Here is a 21,024-nt window from a genome sequence, read left to right as displayed (position 1 = left end):
TTTTAGATATTGCCCCCTCTCCTTGATTTAGTGATAGTTGAGTGTGCACTGAATAATCAGCATGTGTGGAAGCACTGTCCTTGATAATTTCACCTTTTTCGTTGCACAGTGGTTTCCAAAATCCCAAAATTTTTAAACGTGGAATTATATGAAAATTAACTGTCTATTGCACTAAAAAGAATCGTAAATTCTCTTGAATGTTAAATTCCATGTTGAGAATCTCCTGTAAAATGAGCATTAATAATTTTATTTTCTTTTTTAAAAGTTTGATAGAAACTCTACAGAGGAAACAACTTAAGACAGTAGACACGACGTATAAATGCTTTTCATTGTGCGTCTCAAAAGTGTAGGTACGTAAGAGAGTTATCAGTCTTCTTTCTCTTCAAGTAATTTAGGTGAAAATGTTTGCCTCATTTAATTGGGGTTTCCTCACCCATAACATAAGTGTTGTCTTGCTTATTCTACATAAGCCAGTGCCCAGGCCTTTGTCTTGGCAATGAGGAAAGAAATATTTCCTTTAAAAGTTCCTGTAATAAATAATACCAATTGTGTAGTGCTGCTAGTAATGAAGTTGGAAGCACTTCACAGTCATATAGTGGAAAAACATTTTAAATTGCATCAAAACATGTAAAGGATTTGGTTCTAGCTGCCCCAGTGTAATTCCAAACAAGTTGTATAAAACTTATGGAATGGCTTGCATGCTGAAACTTCACAGCAAGATTTAGTTGGGATCTCACTCAGAGTACCTGCTGTGGCTTTTAGAATAGTAGGCTTGAATAGAAGAGTTGATACGTGAAATGTTTACAATGTTTAGCTTGCAAATAAAGACTACTTATCTCTAAAGATTATATTTTATGATTGCTTAACAGATACTTTTTCTAAACATGATTACTTAAGAGCAGTTGTAGGTATGTAGAAGAAATACATCTGAGGAGGTTATGACAACCATCTTAGGAGTTAAGAAGGAAATGCAAAGCTCCATAGCAAAAGCATCTCAGTAATAATCCACATTTGACTTTTTTTGCCAGTTGTCTGTATAAGCATCCATTAGTGCTAAACTCGAGTGGTGATGTGATCTGTCCTCTGCGGGCTGTGCTAAAAACACATCACAGCCTTTCTAGGCAGGCTTATTTTTTGACAACAAATATTTGTGTACTTTGGACGAAGTCATCTGGTGTATGTTTTGTAGTTGTGATTATTCTTAATTTGCTTCATTAAGGTATTGGCAAAAGTCTCAGTTACAGGTAATAGGTCTGCTTGTCTGTCTTTCCATATAATGCTTCCAGTATGTAAATCCTAATGAACGTAAGTGGAGTCATGTCAGACCTATATGTTCATATCTTTGCTCTTAGATTTCATCCATGTTTTTTTAGGAAGAGTTTTGGGTGATGGATTGAACTAGTCATATAGTCATTTTGCATGGCTGATACAAAGTTTCATGTAGAATTAGATCATAAATCTCCTCAAAGAGGAAGTGAGTTTTTAAAAGCTGCATTAAGTTCTGTAACTCTGCACGTGTGTGTATTGATTAAATACAAACCTAGACTTTCTGGAAATGACTTTGTATAGTTGATCTAAAAATAAGGAGTCTGGCTTTACTCATATTTTTCAAATATCTTCTGTTTGTCTCCTCTGTGGTATATATTGTTTCAATTTTAGTTGGTACAGTGGTACGTGGTACCATGTCATGGTGCAGTGATCAGTTAATCATGTAGTCTGAAGAAGCTGCAGAACTCATGTTACTACAGTGTTTTGACAATAAGCAAATGTCTACTGCAACAGTACAGATAAGACAAAATAGCTTTAGATCTTGCGTTACTCACAAAACCAAGATTGTTCAAGATTATAAAAAAATACTCCTAACATATAACTGTCTATATATTATATTTTTCCTTAAAGGTGTGACATTTGGTAGTCTGTAAGACTCAGTAAATAAGGTAGAATTGTGTAGAGACATTAAAAGACTGGTTTATTTTGTCTATATTTGAGATCTAAGTGTTGTAGTCTGGTTTAATATCTATCCACATATGTTAGATTTTAATTGGACTTACCACTTTCCTTTAGCATGAAAAATAAGACATTTGTTGGACTTGAATATTTTTTTCTCCCTTAAAAAGTACTTATTTTAGATTGTAGGTGGTATTTTGGGTTTTATTTATTTCCATTCACATACTAAAAGGCTGATAATAGATCAGTTATGGTAGATTAGGAATGTCTGGAGATCATTAAGTGTGGGTGTTCAGGCAGGGACAGGTGTTTTTTCCTGAGAGGATGTTTTCTGTACCAGTGTTTTGCTGTTGTCATTTATAATTGTTTTGAGCCAAGTCTAAAATGTTTCAGAAGTGAGCTGATTAGTTTAATTTTAATCTGAAATCTTTATTTTGTGGAGACCCCCACATGTACTGCTGTGTGGGTTAGAGACGTTAATGTGAATTACAGTGTTAGAATGTTATGTGGCTTAACACATTTGAAAGAACAACTGAGTCTGGGGTGTAAGAGAGATGTAGTTCAGATAGACAAGTTAGTTTTCTGTGCTACTTTGTTACAGAGCCTACTAATTATAGAATCAGACATAGCAGTATAACAGAATTAGTGGTTTTACACATCATGCTGAGTAATAATGTAAAAGAAACTGCTGCCTTTGTGATTGAAAATTGTATTTTGATTTTTTTTTAGCAAGGAAATATGTGGGCAAGCATTTATAATGTATGGAGCTCTACCATTTTAATATATTGTTTTGTAAAAACCTTTGTGGTGCTTTTTTTTCCCTTTGGAGTCCTAGTTTGGCAGTGGCATTTAAGATTTAAAGTTTAAATCAGTAAACATATTTCCCTATAAATATTGTTCTTGTATTGCTTGGACTTAGTTGTTTTTTTTTCCCAGTCTTAATTATAAAAGCTATATATTTAAAGATATGTAGGAGAGCCTTTTATGTTATCGAGAGTTTTTCTTTTAAGCTTTCTATGTGGAGTGAGCATTTCTTGTTTCCTGCTAGGCGTGGATGGAGATCAGAGGCATGGTGCATGTGAACATTGGTCCAGAAGCCAGTGGGGTTGGCCCAGCTGGAGCAGTAGCTGCACTTACATCAGGGCCCAGTTCAGGTGGAAACACTCCTCATACGGTCCCTGTAACTGTGGTGTCAGGTGCTTCCAGTATCCAGGTACCCCTCAGGGGATATTCTCCATGCCACAGATGGAATTTCTTCCAGCAGCAGGCTGGAGGGCAGCTGTGAGTCTGGCAAACACTGCTCCCCCACAGGAGATGGTTCATAGAGGTCATACAGTAGTCAGTGATTTGCTTTACATTGGAACAGTTGCTGTGTTATGTGTCAAATCCACATCTTGAGGAACAATATATGTGAATAAAGCTGATTTTTTCAAGACTGTAATAATGCAACCTAAAACTTGCCATTAATTTTGTTAAAGCAGTTATAGATGAAACTGCATTAAATCATTTTGGAATGTTCAGTTGGAACTATTTGTTTAACTTGCATAAGCATATAATATTTCTCTGAGTGCCTATTTTTTATCAGAATATGATAAAATAATTAGTTTTGAATTTATGCAAAGCAATTGGTTCAGTTTGAAAAGGCACTCGCTCCTGGTAGGGTTTATGAGAAGTAATATGCATTTATTACTGAGTCTTAGTTGTTACACTTAGAGATAAGAATGTTATATTCAGGTGAAATAGAAGTAGAATGAACTGTAGATTAAAATGTAACTCTCCTTTTGCATATAGTAACCTAGAAGACAAAAAAAATCCAGTTTAAAGCCTTTTGCCCTCAAATGTTTGATACAGCTTCCCAAGTTTTTAAAAAACTTTTGTTTGGATTTGAAGGTGGGAATTGCTTTCTCACCCAGGATTCTGGTAGTGCGACGCAGTTTTGGTCCACAAGGAACTTATTGCACCTTCCCAAGCCCAAGGATATAGGGACTGTACTCAAAGAAAGTAGTAAGTATAGGATCAAATGTAAATAAACAAAATTTGGTGACCTTACAAGCAGGAATGCCTGTTGTGTCTTCGTCTTTTTCTTGACCTGTTCTTTCTCATTCTTTAATTTATTTTGGCATTTTGTTTCTGGCTTTCCCTTTTACTATTTTCTTCCTCTTATATTAACCTTCATAGCAAAATAGAAAACCTTTTACCTGACATCCTGCTTCATGCTGTATCACATTCTTTATTACTTGTACAGAAGCCATAAAGCAGTTTTGTAAATCTAAAATGCTACAATATTTTATTTGTCCATTTGTATGCACTTCTTGAGAATGACAATGATGAGTTTTTTCTCGCTCTTGGGAGTTGCACAGGTAACGGTGCTCTCTTTCAGTTCTTTGGTTTGAGTTCTGGGTACCAGTGTTCTTTAGGATTTAGATAGAGGTTACTGCTTTGTTGAAGGTGCTTTGGGTTTTTGGTTTTTTTGGGGGGAGTTCAGTCTTTTAGGAGAGGTTGTTTGTTGTTCTTGTTGTTTTTTGGGGTTTTTTAAGAACAGAAAACTGTATGGTTAGATGTACTAAAGAAATGGATTTTCTAAAATAATGTATTTATGCAAACAGGAGTTTAGCTGAGATTATGTTCTGCATTTTATTACACAGACTGTGTAGGTTCATATATTAAAAATATAATATTTTAATGCATCTAAAGAAAAAATGGAAAGACAACTAATAGAAGCAAATATAGTAGATAAACATCTTGTAATGTCTGGTGTTCAAAGAATCACTGAATGGTTTGGGTTGGAAAGGACCTTAAAGATCATCCAGTTCCGAGCCCCCACCTTGCCATGGGCAGGGACACATTCCCCTAGATCAGGTTGCTCAAAGCCCCATCCAACCTGGCCTTAACTGGTGATTTCAAGTAAATACAGAATATGGAAAAACCTTGTATCTGCTTTCGTACCAGAAGATAGCTGATACTCTTTAACTGACACTGGGTGATACATACGAGCGAGTTGAAAGGGTTGTTGAGAGCAATAAGACAAACAGATCGGCTTGGCTGGAGTAGTGAAGAATCTTCGAATTAGTTGAAGTGCTGAAGAATCTCAGTGAGAGAATAACTTGATAAATATACTTCATTAATTTCAAGAAATGAATTCCTAGGAAGACGAGTGAAACATTATCTTGGTCTTTTGAAAGCCATCTGAAATATCTTCAGAAGAACTGAACCATAAGCAAGACAGTGTCTTTAGAGAAGATAATTATTTGTCTAGTAGGGTATTTAATTTTTTAATTTGTGGTTAAAGACTGAAGAATTGCTTGTCAGTGTCCCTGATAAGAGGTTATTGAGGAATGAACTGTGGGAATTATTAATGAAGTGTCAATAGTTGGAAGGCAGTTCATGCCATTAATAAGATGCTTTAACTTTTGGTCAGCCTTGAAGTGATGAAGTAGTTGGATCAGATGATTCCTTCCAGCTGAAATATTCTATTATATGTTAATTCACGGTAGCATTGGAGGCCTTTGATAGCCCAGGGAAAGATCAAGTGGATTATCCTGGAGATCCATGTAGTTCTGAGGCTTAGTGTACCGTAATTTCGAAATTATCAAGACTAGTGGAAGAACTCCAGGTAGTACACACATTTAAGAGTAGGAAATTCAAATGCACCACATGGAATTGGATTCAACACTTGGTTGAAATGGAAAATTCCTTTTGCTAAGTGTACGTTTGACACACTGGTGTCCAGATTAACCAACTACTGGCTCAGAACTAACATTATCTTCTTACAGAACACATAAGAGCACAGAAACACACAATTTGTTAATGTTCTCAGTCTGTCGTGTTCTTCTACATCTGCTCCAGCTGCAGCAATAAAAGTTGAAGTGGTGGACAACATTTACTAATGGCCAATACTTCAGAGACTTGAACTACTTTGCAGGCGGAGTGGGAGTCTCTAAACAATCATTTGCAGCATAGAAGAGGGCAGAAGCTAGAGGAGCATGCTTTGCATGAGAGGTGATAGCCAAAAATCTTTGGACACTCAGCTGATAGTAGTGCATGCACAACTCCTCAGTGCCAAAACCAGCACCGTTAATTTGAGTCAGCATATCACAATTGTCACCTTCCACATTAAAACAGTAGTGACCATCCAGACACTGACAAGGTTAAGTATAAACTCCTTAATCTAGAGATAATCATCCCTGACTCTCATTAATATTTCTTAAAATATTTAATAGTGAAAAGAGTTATAAAGGATAATGAACTATGTATGAAAACTATTTCACTTGAGGTTTTGACATTTTTTTCTTTCCCTCAACACCAAAAAAGAATTTCAGTCTCTGGTGGCAGAGCATTTGAGGAAGACTGCTGTGTGCTGTGGCATCATCCTTTTGTTCACTTCCCCATGAGGCTGCAGATAGGTTAGTGATCTCTTTGTCATTAATTCACATCATTTCAGAAATTAAGAATTGTCTAGGATAGAAAGGCTTAGTGATCATCAATCAATATGTAATATTTGGTGTTACAGAGAAGAAGTTTTTTGTAAAGTCAGAATATATTTTCTAGGACGTCGAGACTACTTGTAGATGCTCTTCCCATATGCTGAAGCAAACAGCTACAGCAGTGTGGTACTGCCCAGGTTACTTGTCTTCTCTTTTCTGAGTTCAGCTCCATCTACTTCTCTCCCTCGTGGCAAAGATAGTTAAACAGTTCATTAGTTTAATCTAAATATTTAGGGTTGTGAATTTTAACATGACCTGGGTGTCTTTTGCTTCTTGCTTTTGAAGAAGCAAGAATTGATAAGCAAGACTGACAAAGAAAAGCTTTGGCTGTAGCAGCCTTCTCCAAAAATCCAAAGGGTAGTGGTGCTATAAACAAAAGAACATAAATTGTGTTTTTACACAAAGTTTCATTTGAGCTGCAGTTGCTGCAACTCGTTTGTGTTAGAATTGACAAACATCTCAAAGTTTTGTGAGTAGCTGCTGTAACAAAGAAAAACCCTTCCTTGGAGGGGAAGAGGAGAGAACAAAGGGAAGAGTCTTACTGAGTTCAAGAGCTTTTTGGCACTTTTGTGGTCTGGAGGAGAAGCTGCTGGTTTCAGTTTTTGCAAGTAGCCATCCTGACTTCTGTGAGGTCTATTAGAACTAATATAGTCATAAGAAAATGTATAGATGCTATTGAACTAGCGAAATGTGCAAATGCTTAACAGGATGAAATAGACAATTCGTAGCAAAAAGTCTGCCTTGGTTTTAATAAGATGATTTTGTTTGTTGTTTCAAATAAGATAGACTAATATGTTTGTGCAATAGAAATTGGGAAATCATTTTCCCATATGAGACCTCGCAGTCATGTAGCCGTCCCTTGAAACAATGAACATAATCTCTTCATTCAAATTGAAAACAACATAATCTCTTTCCTGACCTTACAGTGGGAATTGCATTTCCTCAATCATTAGTTTTTCCTTTTATAGATTTTACTTAAAACTCTCCCTAGAAATATGCTTGCAGTCCATTTTTTTTATTTTCTATCTTTGTTTGCAAATTTTAGTTCAGCTTAAAAGTGTAGTTGTGAAATATAACTATTTTAAAGTGATTTCAAATTATTTTCATAAACGGAGTTTTTAAAAGACTTTCTCAAGTGTTAATCACCTATACAACACATTAATACTTTAATTGCAAGTTTTTCATTGTAGCAGCTCAAGTTTTATCTTGGCTGATTGATGGGGTTGTCCTCCCTGTAAAGTTAACATCCCTCTGAATCTGTTCTGAAAATCATTTATTTCTGTTTCTGCAAGCAACCAGTTCTCTAACAACTTTTTTGTAAGTGTTATCTTTCTGTGCTTGGGTTTGCTCTGGTTTAATTTTGAGTTTGTCATTGTCATCAGTTTGTTCCAGGAGCCTTCAGCTCCACCAAACTAGACACCCTGATTATGGTTGTTGAATGTATGATTTAGGCAGCTTCTCAAACTTGCAAATAACTAAAACTTTTCAAGCTTCACAAACTAGAAGAGGAAATCTTAGACTGACAGGATTTTCCATTGCGCCTAGAGGAGAGCTGAGGGGGAGGACATTTGATTCCTGTTTTGGAAAATCTGTTCCCTGTTAAAATATCTTGTGTAATAAGTTGCTGGTGAGATTTTTCTGTCATAGTAGTGCTGTATGAGATGGGGCAAATACTGTGAGTTTTTGGAGTGAACTGTAAGGTGGAGCCTTTTCTTTTGTTAAAAAAAATGAAATGTCTTGCAGCTTGCTTAGTGAGATATCACCTTACTGCCTGCTTGTGACTCTCAGTTCTGATAGCAGACATAGCTGGAAAGAGGAAATGTGTCTGTCTTTCCCCTCTCTTTGATTTGATGTAGCTGAAAAAGGAGTATTTTGTGATGTATTGCAATGTGGTTTCATGTAACTGGACTGAAAGAAAAGCATTGAGAAATTTTCAGTGACACTCTTTAAAGCACTTCCCTAGATAGAAGAAAATTACAGCATGGAATTTTGCAGATACTTGGTTTGTATTTTTACTGTTTTCCAGCATGTAGTACATGGAATAGGCAGCTTAATGGGAACTGTCATCAGGGCAGGGAAAAGGAGAGTAATTTCAGTCACCTGACTGTGCAAACAAGTTTGTTCTGTGTGACTTCTGTTCTTTAGAGACTGTTTTGGTTTTTTTTTAATCACTCCTTCCAATCACATTTGCTGTTTCTGTGTGTGTCTGCATAGTTTCTGACCTTTTCACCAGTATTTTGAGCTGCAGGTGTTGGTTTTGGCCAGTGAGGAACTTGAACAGTTCCACCCCCAGTGCATATTATCTCATGTGGTGTCACTGCTACATCCTGCATGTGGACTTTGTATTAGTCATGTCTTTATTAAATATCTTCACCAGTGTCCTTGTGCTGTCCAACATATTCCTTTATATTTCCACCTGCTTTGATGTCTCAAAAAGCCTGGCAATCATTGTTGAACGTCTTCATGTGAATGACTGCTTTATTCTCACTTTAGCAATTTGGTTTCTTGTTGTTCTTTGTAATATGTCTTTCCCTTAGAAGTTTTTGAAACAGAGTCCTTCATACTTTAGTGCTTATTCAGTAATTAGCATAGGGAGAGCCTGGTTTGATATTACAGCAAACAAATAGCATGTGGTCAACTGTGCATTATCTTGGATTTACATATAGATAAAACTATGGTGTGTGCTTGTGCAGCAGTGGCTTTGCACACAATCCATTCAGGTCTGTGAGGAATTGCTGGCAGCAGCATAAACCTGAACAGTAGTGCTGCTTCCAGAGGGAGTGTGAGCTGGGAGCAGCCTTGGAGCACCAGAGTAGGAACCCGAGACCTGAGCTGGTGGTGTATGGAGCCAGCTGGAGTTTTCCTGCATTCATTCCCATGTGCTCCAGGTTCTAGGTGAGATTGTGAGTGAGGCCTTGTTCTAAACATGGTTATTTTGTGGATGTGGAGATTTGTCCTAAAGTTAAAACTTGCTTTAGGCATTCTAGGAGAGTTTTGCATGGCATCCAGGTTGTGGGAGCTGGTAAACTTGGCTAAAAATAACTGTATATAGGCATTTAAGCATTCTGCATTTGAAGCAAATTTCTTGATACATTATTATTAATTTCCTTACATTATTCATGGTGTCAAGAAAATAAAAAGATGGGTTAGTGTTAGTTCTTTTGCTTAATCTAAGCTCTTATCTGCGGGTTTAGAATGCTGTTTGCCTTTTTTTAAATGTGATTTAAAATTGGTGGTTTTGAAAATATGACACTGCTGTACTGCACAGAGGAGCTGCATTTAGCTTTCTGAACCAATTACATTAAAGTCAGGGTGAAGAAGGCCCTTGTGTGTCTTTATGAGGAGTTATGTGAAAGCTTTTTTTCTCTTCAGTGTAAAGACGAAGGGAAAAGCAAAGTGGATAAATAGTGAAGGGAAGCATGTAGTTGGGTAAATGATATTAGGAAATACTTTATTTTGTGTGAGGGTGAATAACATGGAATTTAGACATCTAACCAGAGATTTTGCTCATAAAACCACCATCTGATTTTTTTTAGATGATAATTCAAATGTAACTTGTTTTGCCTGCCCTACATACCATGCCTGTTGTGTACTGATAGTGGCTTTTGCATATAACTGCTCTTAAATTTTTGGCTTCTTAAATGAAAAAGTTCAAGTATTTGGCTTTAAAGCCGTTGTGTACCACAGTTGTATCAATACCAATCTTTGAAGTAATTTTTGTTAAAAAGCTTTTGTCACTTCAATTTTAATTCTAAATATCCAACTTCAATTTATTCTTTTGTTTACTGTCATTGTATAAAGTCTTTGGTGTTATTTTAGACTTTTACTTCCTTTAAAGGACTATGCTAGACAACATTTAATGAGATATTAATGTCCAAAGCTATGCTGCAATTCTTAGTGAATTAGAAGTGAGGCTAACTGAGTTAAAAGTAGTCTAGTAGTAGTAGTAGTAGTAGCAGCAGTAGCAGTTGTTCTTTTTAAGAGTTGGCTGTTTTTTTCAGCTTTTAGGCAATTGTAGAAATCTATGGGTAATTTTAATACATGTTGTCTAAAGAGAGCACCCTTAGAAAACAGCTGAAATAATTGATAACAGCAATTTCTTTAAATGTCCGTTCACCTGCTGTAGACAGATAAGTAGAAAACACATATGCTTCCCTGTAGCAATGGAGGAACTAAAAAAATACACTAAAAGAAATGTCTTGCCATTCCCTGATTCTCCTTGAGGTTATGCAGAGTTTAAAAACTCAAAAAAATTCAAGGTGGATTTTGAAGCAGACTGACGTATATTTTAAACCTTGGGTTTTTTCAGTGTTATTTTCACTGGGGATACAGAGAAGTTGTGCATTGTGTCAGAACGTTTCTTTGCAAAAGCTAGTTATTTGTAGTGGAATGGGGAGTCATAAGAGGTCTAAAAATTCTGACTTTTTTGTTTGTTTGGGGTTTTTTTTTTGTACTATCAGCTGTTCACTTCATTGCCTAAGAACTAGGTAGTTTCATCTCTGGTTGTAGCACCCACTCTTAGATCAGACTGTGTTGGTATTCCCTAGTTTCTTCTTGCCTGCTCAGGACGGGGGGGAAAAAAAGCAAAACTGAAAGTCCAACAGTTTGTTTAAATGGTACCTGGATCACGAGAGAGGAGAATTCATGATGCTCAAAACTTCTGAGCAGGAGAATTACTGGGAGAACTTCAGTTTTTTCCATGTAGTGTTACTGAAAACTAAATACTTGAGAAATTAATATTTTGTTTAGTAAATGCGTCTTCCATATTCTGGAGTAAACAAAATGAAAGTAAATGCTCTGAGAAGGGGATACTGATTTGTATCAGTTGCTGGCGGTGGGAGGAATGTTTGTGATATCAACTCTGCAATAACACAAAATAAAACTGTTTCCTGGAAATTCTGTTACAGTGACTTCTGGAATTCCCTCAGCTCCACTCCCAATATGCGTGGGGTCCACGTGTATGTACATACATATGAAATAATTTTCTTAATCTACATGATATTGTTTATAAAGGAGTTATGTTCCATGGGATTCCTTAGGATCCCATTGTTTTTAAGATGGTGTTAAAACGCCATAATTTGTCAAACAGAAACTTACAGTCTGGGGTTTTTGTTTTGTTTTGTTTTACAGACATCTGTATAGGGGAGAGGTTCTGTTTCAGATTCCTTGGTAATAAACAGAAAAGTGAAGATAGTTGAGATTTCTAAAGAAAATGCATCAGCAAAAACAGTATTGATTACAATGTAGAAAAGGAATTTATGGGAATTTTTACTTGATTCAAGGCCTGTGGATTCCAGTGCTCCAATTCTTGTTAACACATTTAAGAAAATTCTATTAGAATGAAAGTTATGTTTCATTAATCATTACAAAATACAGTGAAATAAGTTGTCCCTAATTCCTGCTCGTGTGTAGATGTTTAGGGTTTATACAGTTTTCATCTTCAGAAAAGGCAAGGTTGTAAGCCTTTTTTAATAGTATATTGCTTAGAAAGCACTCGAAGATTTTCTCAAGTTTTTTAATTTACTAAATAAATTTTTTGAATGAGAACAAATGATGAAGTAATGAGGACTGACATCTCAAACCAGCAGCACATCTAATTAATGTCACGCTTCTCTATAGGAGTAGCTGTATAGTTATTGCTCACTGACAGAGCCTTTCTGTGTAGAACAGGATACTGATGGTTAGAAATTTGGCTCTTGAATTCCTCTAAACTTCTGTTACACCACTTGTAACACTTGCTGCCAGAAAGGTGATGCTGACTAACCAGCTTAACAAGAAGTGTAGATATTTAAAATTAAGGAAAAAGAGAATTTAGTTATATGCATATAAGTAAGCACCAATTAAATTAAGCATGTTTAGACTGAAACTGCAACTCATATTTCATTCCATAGCTTTGTTTTCAAATTTCTGAATATATTTAGTGCCTTTTGTTTCTGGTGTATTTATGAAGGAACATTGGAGTGAGAGTTGCAAAATAATGTGTGAAGTGGAGGAAGGTCAAGAGTCTCATCAAACTACATGGGATTTGTACCTAAACTATTTAGTATTGAAGATTTAAACCTGTATAAAAAAAATTTCTTGCATGAAAAATAGTTCTTCTGTTTGATTTCTGAGCAGTAAAAGGGACCAGTCAGCCCCTATTTTTAAGAATTACTTTTTCTTGTAGTTCATTTAAATAATAAGTTAAAAAGTGTATGGGAAATATTATTTTAATCAATTGTTCTAATTAAATTTTTAAAATAATTTCCTGTTTACAGAAGCTCTCACTGGACAAGTTTTTGTGGGCTTTTTCTTCTATTTTGTAAAATTATATTGCATACTTTTTATCACATTCCTAGATTTTTGTTTTGCCAACTTCTATTACCCCTCCTGCTGTGGTGTACATTTCTTAGAAACTCTTTTGAATGGATAACTTCTTACACAATTAAGAAACTGAGAAACCTGCTAAGGTTATTTAGTGTAAACTGTATGCCCTATTTATGTAGGAATATATCACTTCAGCTTTTCAAATGATGCAGACAGTGTAACTGTTATAAATAGTTACGAAATCTGGTTTCAGTACAAACGCATTAATTTATGTGAGCCTGGTAGCTCTGCCAGTATTTGGCTGTACTGATTAAAATCCTGAGCTTGAGGACATTTGACAGTAGTTTAGGAAAACTTGCACAAACAGTTCTGCCAGTCTTAGGGCGAAGCTTGAACTGGCTGGGTTGGAAAGAGAATCATGAAAGCCTTTGCAATGAAGAGGCAAGTTTCTTACGTGATGGAAGAGTTCACTTTTAGGGGGAGCAATTTCTTAGAGTCCATAGCTGCTTTTTAGGCCAATGAGCCATCATGTAGTTCTGAAACAAAGGGGTAAGATGTCCATCATTTTCCTGTGCATTTCTTTGTGGATAATGATGATATACAAATCATTTCTCTGTTTCATCTGTTGGCAGAAGACTGTGCAAGTATATCAGTATTTTCCGAACTTGATGATGACTTGTGAGATACTACCCAGCATACTTTGACATTATATATAACATATATGCATATTTATACATGCTGTTGATAAAACCGTAAAGAATTCATTTCTCCTCTGTGCAGGCTTTGAGGTTATTGATATTCCTATTGAAAACAAGCAAAGCATGTGAGTTGGCTTTTTCAGCAGACTGGACTCTGCTTTTGCTGAGTGTATTCCCCTGCCCCTTTAATGTGCTGCAGAAACCCCACCTCAAAATCTGCTCTTTTCTGTCATTGTCAACATTCTCAGTGCTGCTAGGATTGCTTCTCAAACTACAATACAAAGCTCACAAGGAAATAAAGCACAAGAGCGTTAAGGTCCGGAGTGGTTGCTGAGTCAAGCCAACTAAATTGAGAGATTTGGCTTTGTTAGAATATTTGGATGTACTAGGGGTCACAGAGTGCAGAAGTATAGTACTACTCAGTCTGAGAATGAGTTGAGAAGCCAAAAGTATTGCAATTCCTGCAAAAGTTTTAGTTGGTTTTAAAACACTATTTTAACACAGTGAAAATTGTTAAATGCTTGCTCTGGAGGAAGATGTACTTTTGAGATTGTAACCATAGAAATACTTACTAGAACTTAAAGTTGATTGCCTAAGTCTTTTGTCAGAAATGCCTAACACCTTCTTTATTTGGACTGCTTAAGGAGCCTGGGCATTTTGGAGTATTGTTGAAATTTTCAGTTGTATCACTGTTCCATGTGGCCCTCAGAAAACCTTGCCTCTTATCAAAACACAACATCTTTGACTTTGAATTGGGAGCAGCAACTTTCATTAACCAGTTTGGTACTAAGTGAACTTGTGATTCTCTGATGCTTCAAAGAGGTATGAGAAGGTGCATCTACTCCAAAGCATTTAATCAAACAAATGTTTTGTTTTCTTTTAATGTTAGAGAAAGTAGTTGGTATTTAGTGTACAAAACAGTTCAGTTGTGCTTCTAGTAGTTGCCTGTTCAGCTGCTCAACAGCTTTTTTTATCTGGATGCACTGTGGGTTGGCCTCTAAACCAAAGTAAGGGTCTTAAAAGTAATTTTGGCAAAAATTTTATAGAGTAGAAGTCTCTATATACAGCCCTTTACTGCAGTATGGCATAACAGGTTTGGAGATGTGCAGTTTAGGCTGGTTGTATAGTTTTCCTTTCTTGTCCTTTGTTATTAATCTGTTCTAGATTTCTGTCTAATATTTATATTTTAAAGTATTTTTATTTAGTAATTTCAAGTTGGCCACCTATCTGTAAGGTTATTGGTGGGTTGTCTTTTTAGGAGTTTTTAAAATGTCTTGTCAAGTATCTGACATGGCTTTACAATACAGTGTTTAACTTTATGGAGGACTGGCAGAATTGCAATGTATTGGGTTTTCAGAATAATTTAAGTTGCTCATAATGTTAACTCTCTGCCATAAGCATATATCTTACATAAGATAAATGCTACAGAAGAGCCACCCCTGTAGAAAACTGCTGGAAGGGTATTTTCCATTGAAGTCATTCAGTAAAATTAAGAAAAAACAGAAGCATTTGCAGTGTAAATAGCAGCTTCCCTTTATTTCCAGTCTCAGTGCTGTAATTACCAGGTGTTTTGTGTTGAATTTCTGGCCTAGGACACAGTTTCAACTGCAAAATATGTCTTCTTCGTCTCAGTGGTTAGAGTATTCACCTGAGAGGGGAAGGACTGGGATTTGGTATTTCTTAATGCAGTATAAGTGGGTTTCCTACTTTCTAGTCATTTGATTTAACCACTTCTTGTGTATAAAATAGAGTCATATCTTTCTCTTTGATACTGTATTTTTTGTTTATTCCATAGACATTTTTTCAAAGAAGGGGCTGTTCTTTGCTTTTGTAAGAAAAATGGTTACAAGCTTATTTCTGGCAAGATTCAGGGTTATTTGAGAGAGTAGTCGTTGTAATATTTGGATGCCTGTATTCCAGAAATGGGTATTACTGTAAGCAGTGTTTCTTGTGGTAATCCTAGACGATGTCCAGTCAAGAGTCTGCCTCTGGAATTCTGCCTGAGGACAAGGTTTCATGTTACCAGTTGAGTTCCCTTTAGCCAGCGCTGAGTGGATACTCCTCTCCCACCCTGCTCCACACCAGCCTCTCCTTGTTGCTCTCCAAGTCAAATGTAGGGGTCTCCTCTCTGTTGTGTTTTACCCAGTTCAGCTGGGTGATCTGGTGAAATTCTCATGCATGGAAAAGGAATGAAACAACCTTCTGAATCAAACAGTTACCTCCATGATTACCAAGTTCATTCAGGGGAGTGGTAAAAGCTGTTGGGTGAAGGGTGGCAGGACTGTCCTCTACAGAGTCTTATTAGAGTAAAGGAATGGGTTTTGTGTAGGCCTCTAGATTTATAAAAACTTATTTTAAATTTTAAGGAGAGAGAGGAAGTGTAAACTTTAGGAAGAACGTCTTCTGAAACATAATTTTGTTTTTAAACAGGAATTTTGTGTTAAAATCTCATTCCTAATGCTGCAGTGAAAAATGGACTAAAACATGCTCGCATGTTGTATCTAGAGCCTGTAGAAGGGGAAGAAGATGAGAATTTTCTGTTGATGTGTTAAGGGGGAAGAAATCACAAATGCTTAAGACATTCTACCTACTTAACAGCAGTATGTGAGGAACTGTCTTACCTAAAGACAGCTCAGTGTGTAATATCTGTTTGTGCATAATTTGGGGGCCCTGTGGAATGATCTGCTGTGTATTAGAAGTTTGCAACCATTGTCCAACCCCCTGCCATGAGCAGGGACACCTTCCATTAGACCAGGTTGCTCAGAGCCCTGTCCAGCCTGGCCTTGAGCAATTGCAGGGATGAAGCAGTGATGTAATCAAACAAAACCAGAAAAAAAACCTGTATATGTTGAGTGCTATGTTCCAAAGGCCACTTTTTGACTTATGAATTATTCTGTATGGCAGGATATGAATAAAAATAGAAAAAGGGGGTTTTAATGTTCTGAATTTGTATTTTAAAAAGTATTAGTGTTTATTTCTGGAACCTATGAATTAAATTAATGCTGGTATTGAATTAGAGAAAATAAAAAGCCTTGCTAATGCAGATAATCCCAATCAAAGTTTCTCCTTTGGGGAAAGGGCATATCTTTATACATAGGAGGTCCAGCCAGGTGTCATTCTGGACGTTTTCTTCTGTTACTGTTATGATAGGGCTGGGTTAGTGTTGAATAAAGACATGGAGATACTGATGCTGCCTGTGTTTTCTCCAGTTTGCAAATGATCTGTGAAACACAAATTTATGATACTGAGCAGGATCTTGTGGGATGTTGTTTTTGATGGAAAAAAGGACTGCATTTTTTCTCTTGCTGCTGGTAGCAATACATAATGCTAACTTAAATTTTTTAGAAAAGAGGCCAGTGAGCAAAATTAATGTTCATTGTTCTAAAATGTATTTACAGTTGTATAAAACTTCAGTTTCTTATAATGTTCTCTGAACTGCTTAGAAGAAAAAAGGAGCTAGCTGTGCTCTTAGTCTGATTCGTGGTTTGTCTTTTTTAGAGACATGGAAGGAGGGGTGGCCATGGTTTTGGACTTCACTGAATTGTGAAAAATAAGCTTTTTTTATTAGGTCCTGCAACACCAAAAAAAAAAAATGCAAACAAATAAAATTGCCACCAAGCTGAAGGCTAAAACAAAAAACCAAGCAACCCACCCAAAAACCACCACAATCGAAAAAATTATGCCTCTTCCAAGCTTGGCTTTGTTATCTAACAGCAGTTTGGGTAGTGTTTATGGTAAATATAGTTTGGCTCATGGTATAAGCTTTACGTGCAAATTTGTTTAGAGATCATTAGATCAAGACTACATATTGAGACAGAAGTACCTAAATTAATATTGTTTTGCAATCGAAACTAAAGTACATGACCTCAGCATGAACAGGCCTGGGTAAGATAATCTGCTCTCTCAGCAATCTGTACAAGACATTGTTTTCAGAAATTGTAATATTCACATTCAGAAGTCTTCAAAGTTTAAGTTTCTGATTTTTCTTTTTAAATAATTGCTCTTCTACCATTATATTTTCTATGTGCATGCAAAAGTATTTGATTATCCCTTGAAGCTAATAAAGTTTTTGCATAATGTATTAATCTTTTTTTTTTAATATTAATTATAAGAAAAATGTTTTTAGCTTTTTAAAGGATATGTTACAATCTGCTTTCAGTTTTTAAAAGAATAAAATCAGCTTAATTAACTTAAGTGTCAGCATTACTGGAATAAGGCCAGTGTGCTGATGTGCCTACCCCATAATTCAGTCTGAAACTAAATTTGCTCTTCACTATCTCAATGAAATTGGGAAGTGATTTCAGACTCCATCTGAAGTAAAATATTGTTCTTCTTGAGAGAATATTTCTTTGAGCTGTGAAATTTCTTTGTCAAAAGCACAGAAACACTCAACCTCAAAAGTTAATGGCTTAGAATGATTGAGGCAATAACAATAGTTTGGGAGCAGAATTTCGAGATTGGAGCATCTATTGGCCACTTTTGCAGTGCTAAGACAGGGTTGTTTGTGCCAGAATGTTGAAAGGACCAGATTGTTTCTTTGCCTAGTATTTGAGGATCTATTGAAAAGTGTTAGTTATGTGTTATCAGCTGTGTGGAGTCACTTCATTTGGAATTATTGGCTGGTGTAAACAGATGGATTTACTGGTGAAAGTAACTCCTAAAGAGAGACTGGTGTTGGGAGAGAAACTAATTTTACTTTGAACTTGAATAAGTTTACCTGCTGCATGTCACTATTGGGAGAGAAGGGAAGGGAAAGAAACAACTCTGAATTTCCTTTTTTAATCTGTTTTTCTAAGCTTATCCTGGCTTTGAGAAGTCCTTATGAAAACCATTTTTTCAGAAAAGAATGAGCCCAGCACTGTCTGTGCCATGGAAAAAGGAGGTGGTTTGTTGTAGCAGCAACTCTTAGTTTAGTAAAACACCTTTCATATTTACAACAAACAAAACAACCAAAACCTGCAGGGAAGGAAAAATGCTATTTCCTGGAAGAAGACATGAGGAATTGTGATAATGCAGTAAGATATTTACTATATTTATGCAGTTACTATATTTTACAAGTAACACATTGCTAGTAGGTTTTGAGACCTGCCTTGAGAGCTTTTCTTTGTTTGCTGCCATGTGTACTCAGTAACGCAGTGTGCAACAGTTCCTCTCCTTTCCAAAGGGTTTTATATGCCCAAATCTTCAATTTCACCTCTTTTTTTCTCACATTTATTGCAAATGTAATACTGGCTACTGTTTCTATAGTGACCAATATCTGTACAGATATGTGGAGATTAAACTGTGTAAGTCTCTTGGAATTTCTTGCACATTATTTTATTAGCAGGGTACTTTAAATTGGTTACTAGCTATATCTGTTCATGAGCTCTAGACTCATGTTCAGACTAAATTGGGAAGCACATTTTTTGTGTGCTTCCAGTATTCAGAAATCTTCTGGAGTATTGAAGACTCTTACTTTTGAAAAGATATGTGACTAATGGATTTTTCTTCTGGTTTTCCCTCTACAGGTTCGATCTGTGGATGAGATGAATCATGAGTTTCAAGCTCTTGCCCTAGAATCTCGGGGAATGGGAGAGGTAATTTTTGAGTGCTGAAAATCCAGTTGATTTGGAAATGTTGATATAGTTTAAGAAGTCTAAATAATGCAATATGAAGCAAAGAGCTGCTTTTAAGAACAAGTTGATTACTTCTGTCTAAGGTGAAGAGAAACTAAATACGTTAAAAGAATGTTGGGATTGTTATTGACTGGTTCTGTGTGTCTGTGCCATTCTTGTTAGATGAGTGATAGTTCTAGGGAAGTGAAAGGGAAATTTTTTGTAAGAATGTACAATTCTATGAAAGGAGGTATGTCTTGTCTCCCTGTATCTAAGCTAGTGGACCAATTGCTTGCTGCTCCTGAGAAGCCAAGGAGCCTGGGATTTGAAAAAAACATTTGGCTACAATAAAAGTGAACTGGCATGCCCAGCAGAAGTGTGTGGTAATTTTACTATTTTTCACTGGTAATTACTCCTTAAAAGATTTTAACTAGGCTGAAGAGTGCTGTTATGTAATTTAGCTGGAGGGAAGAAGGACTGTTTCTTTTGACTGATTTGATTTGTTTGGGTTTTTTTAAGTCAGTGTACTTTAAGGTTGGGAGAAGGAGTTTTAAGAACATGAAGGATGACTTGGCTCCTTCAAAAGCAGTTCCCTGAACTGTTTGGAAGGTAATTGACAATATTAGGGTTATTTGCCCTGACAGGACCTGGTGGGGAAATTCACGTTGAACTAAGATTTCAAATGTGGATCCTTTTGTCTTGCTGGGTATTTGCCTAATTCAGCTGATAGTTGAACCAGTGTCAATATTGCAGCCTAACTTTGTTAAAATGGTGGTCGGAGTCTATGGAAACCATAACTTACTGATGAAAAATACATGCTGTGTTCTAGTTGCTGAATGTTTCTAAGCTGCCACATGGCCATTCCTACTTGATTATTTTATTTTAATGAAGCATTCAAGCAGTCACTTGCACTTTTTGCTTCATCCAGGGTTGTCTATGAATCATCTCCGATTTGAGAAAAACAATAATAGATTAAGCCCTGTTCTTTAGAAACCTGAGTAGCCACACTGCTTCCCTTCCAGCTCTTAAAACTCCCTTTGAAAAGTGAAAGTGTTAGTGAAGTATCTGTGATAGAGTGGATGGTTAAAAGGCATGATGATATTTGGTCTTTTGACACCCACAAAGTACTCTAAAAAGATTGAAAGCAGTGAAAGTTAAGGATGGCACAAATGCCTGGGAATTAAATTACAGTATATATGACAGTTCATACCAATCTCCATTTTAGGTTATCTCAGACAGAGGGATGTATTTCTGCATGATTAGGATTCTGTTGGTTTGTTTTCATGTGGATTTTTAGACATGTTTTTAAAAACCCCCACACAAAGACTCAGTTTTGATCGAGTAGCATCAGAAATTGATACTATATTGTGACCCTGCCCTACCAGGTTATTTTGTCTTTTGTTTCAATGGTGTCTTCCAGGTCCCTTGAGGTAATACAGGTTCGCATAGCTAGGTTGACTTACTCAGTAACTTTCTTGATGTATTGCACAGCAATAAAGTAGTTCTGGGATACATTCCATGCTTGTTTGCATTTTCTTCTTGATTATAGCCTTCTAGAATATCAAGGGAAACATCCTTATAAAGTAAGCTAGAATTGGTAGAGGCTCCATATGCTTTGAAAGGTATGAAAGAGAGGTCATGTCAAGTGGACTGTTTCTAGCTATTGGGAAATCATGTTCCTCATTTTCTCTGTCTGCCAAAATTTTTCTCTGAACTGAAATTAATTTCTTTTTCATAATTCTAATCCTTACTGATACTTTTCTTCACAACTGGGTATCAATACTTGCATTAGGACGCTATTAAGTCTGTGTTGCAGACATCTTTCTCTAAATGTCTCAAAATTTTAGCTTGGTTAAATTGTTACAGTGGTTATACACCGATGATGCTTCTGGCTCCAGCTCCCAAAATCTGTGGTGACCCGTGAGGTCACGCCAGTGTTCTGAAGAAATAAGAACACATGGTGCTGTTTCGCTCTTGGCCTCTGCTATATCAGAG

The 21,024-nt window shown here is 36.3% G+C and overlaps 1 protein-coding gene across 9 annotated transcripts in view; it reads left to right on the top strand.

The window, feature by feature from the left end:
- PUM2 (pumilio RNA binding family member 2) overlaps positions 1 to 21,024 on the top strand; it is a 74,157-nt gene that overhangs the window by 8,925 nt on the left and 44,208 nt on the right. For 8 of the 9 annotated variants that reach the window (XM_014894925.2, XM_014894924.2, XM_014894926.2 and 5 more), the window contains one exon: positions 18,943 to 19,011. In XM_014894925.2, coding sequence (XP_014750411.1) covers positions 18,961 to 19,011 — 51 coding nt within the window. In that variant the 5' untranslated portion in view covers positions 18,943 to 18,960. Of the gene's footprint in view, positions 1 to 331; positions 351 to 18,942; positions 19,012 to 21,024 lie in introns of those variants that run through there. The other variant, XM_088162460.1, reaches the window with a different exon arrangement.

This window comes from Sturnus vulgaris, chromosome 3 (genome assembly GCF_052056855.1).
Source record: "Sturnus vulgaris isolate bStuVul1 chromosome 3, bStuVul1.hap1, whole genome shotgun sequence".
NCBI classification, from domain to species: domain Eukaryota; kingdom Metazoa; phylum Chordata; class Aves; order Passeriformes; family Sturnidae; genus Sturnus; species Sturnus vulgaris.
Note: the sequence above shows the minus strand (reverse complement) of the source record. Positions and strands in the feature narration are given on the sequence as shown.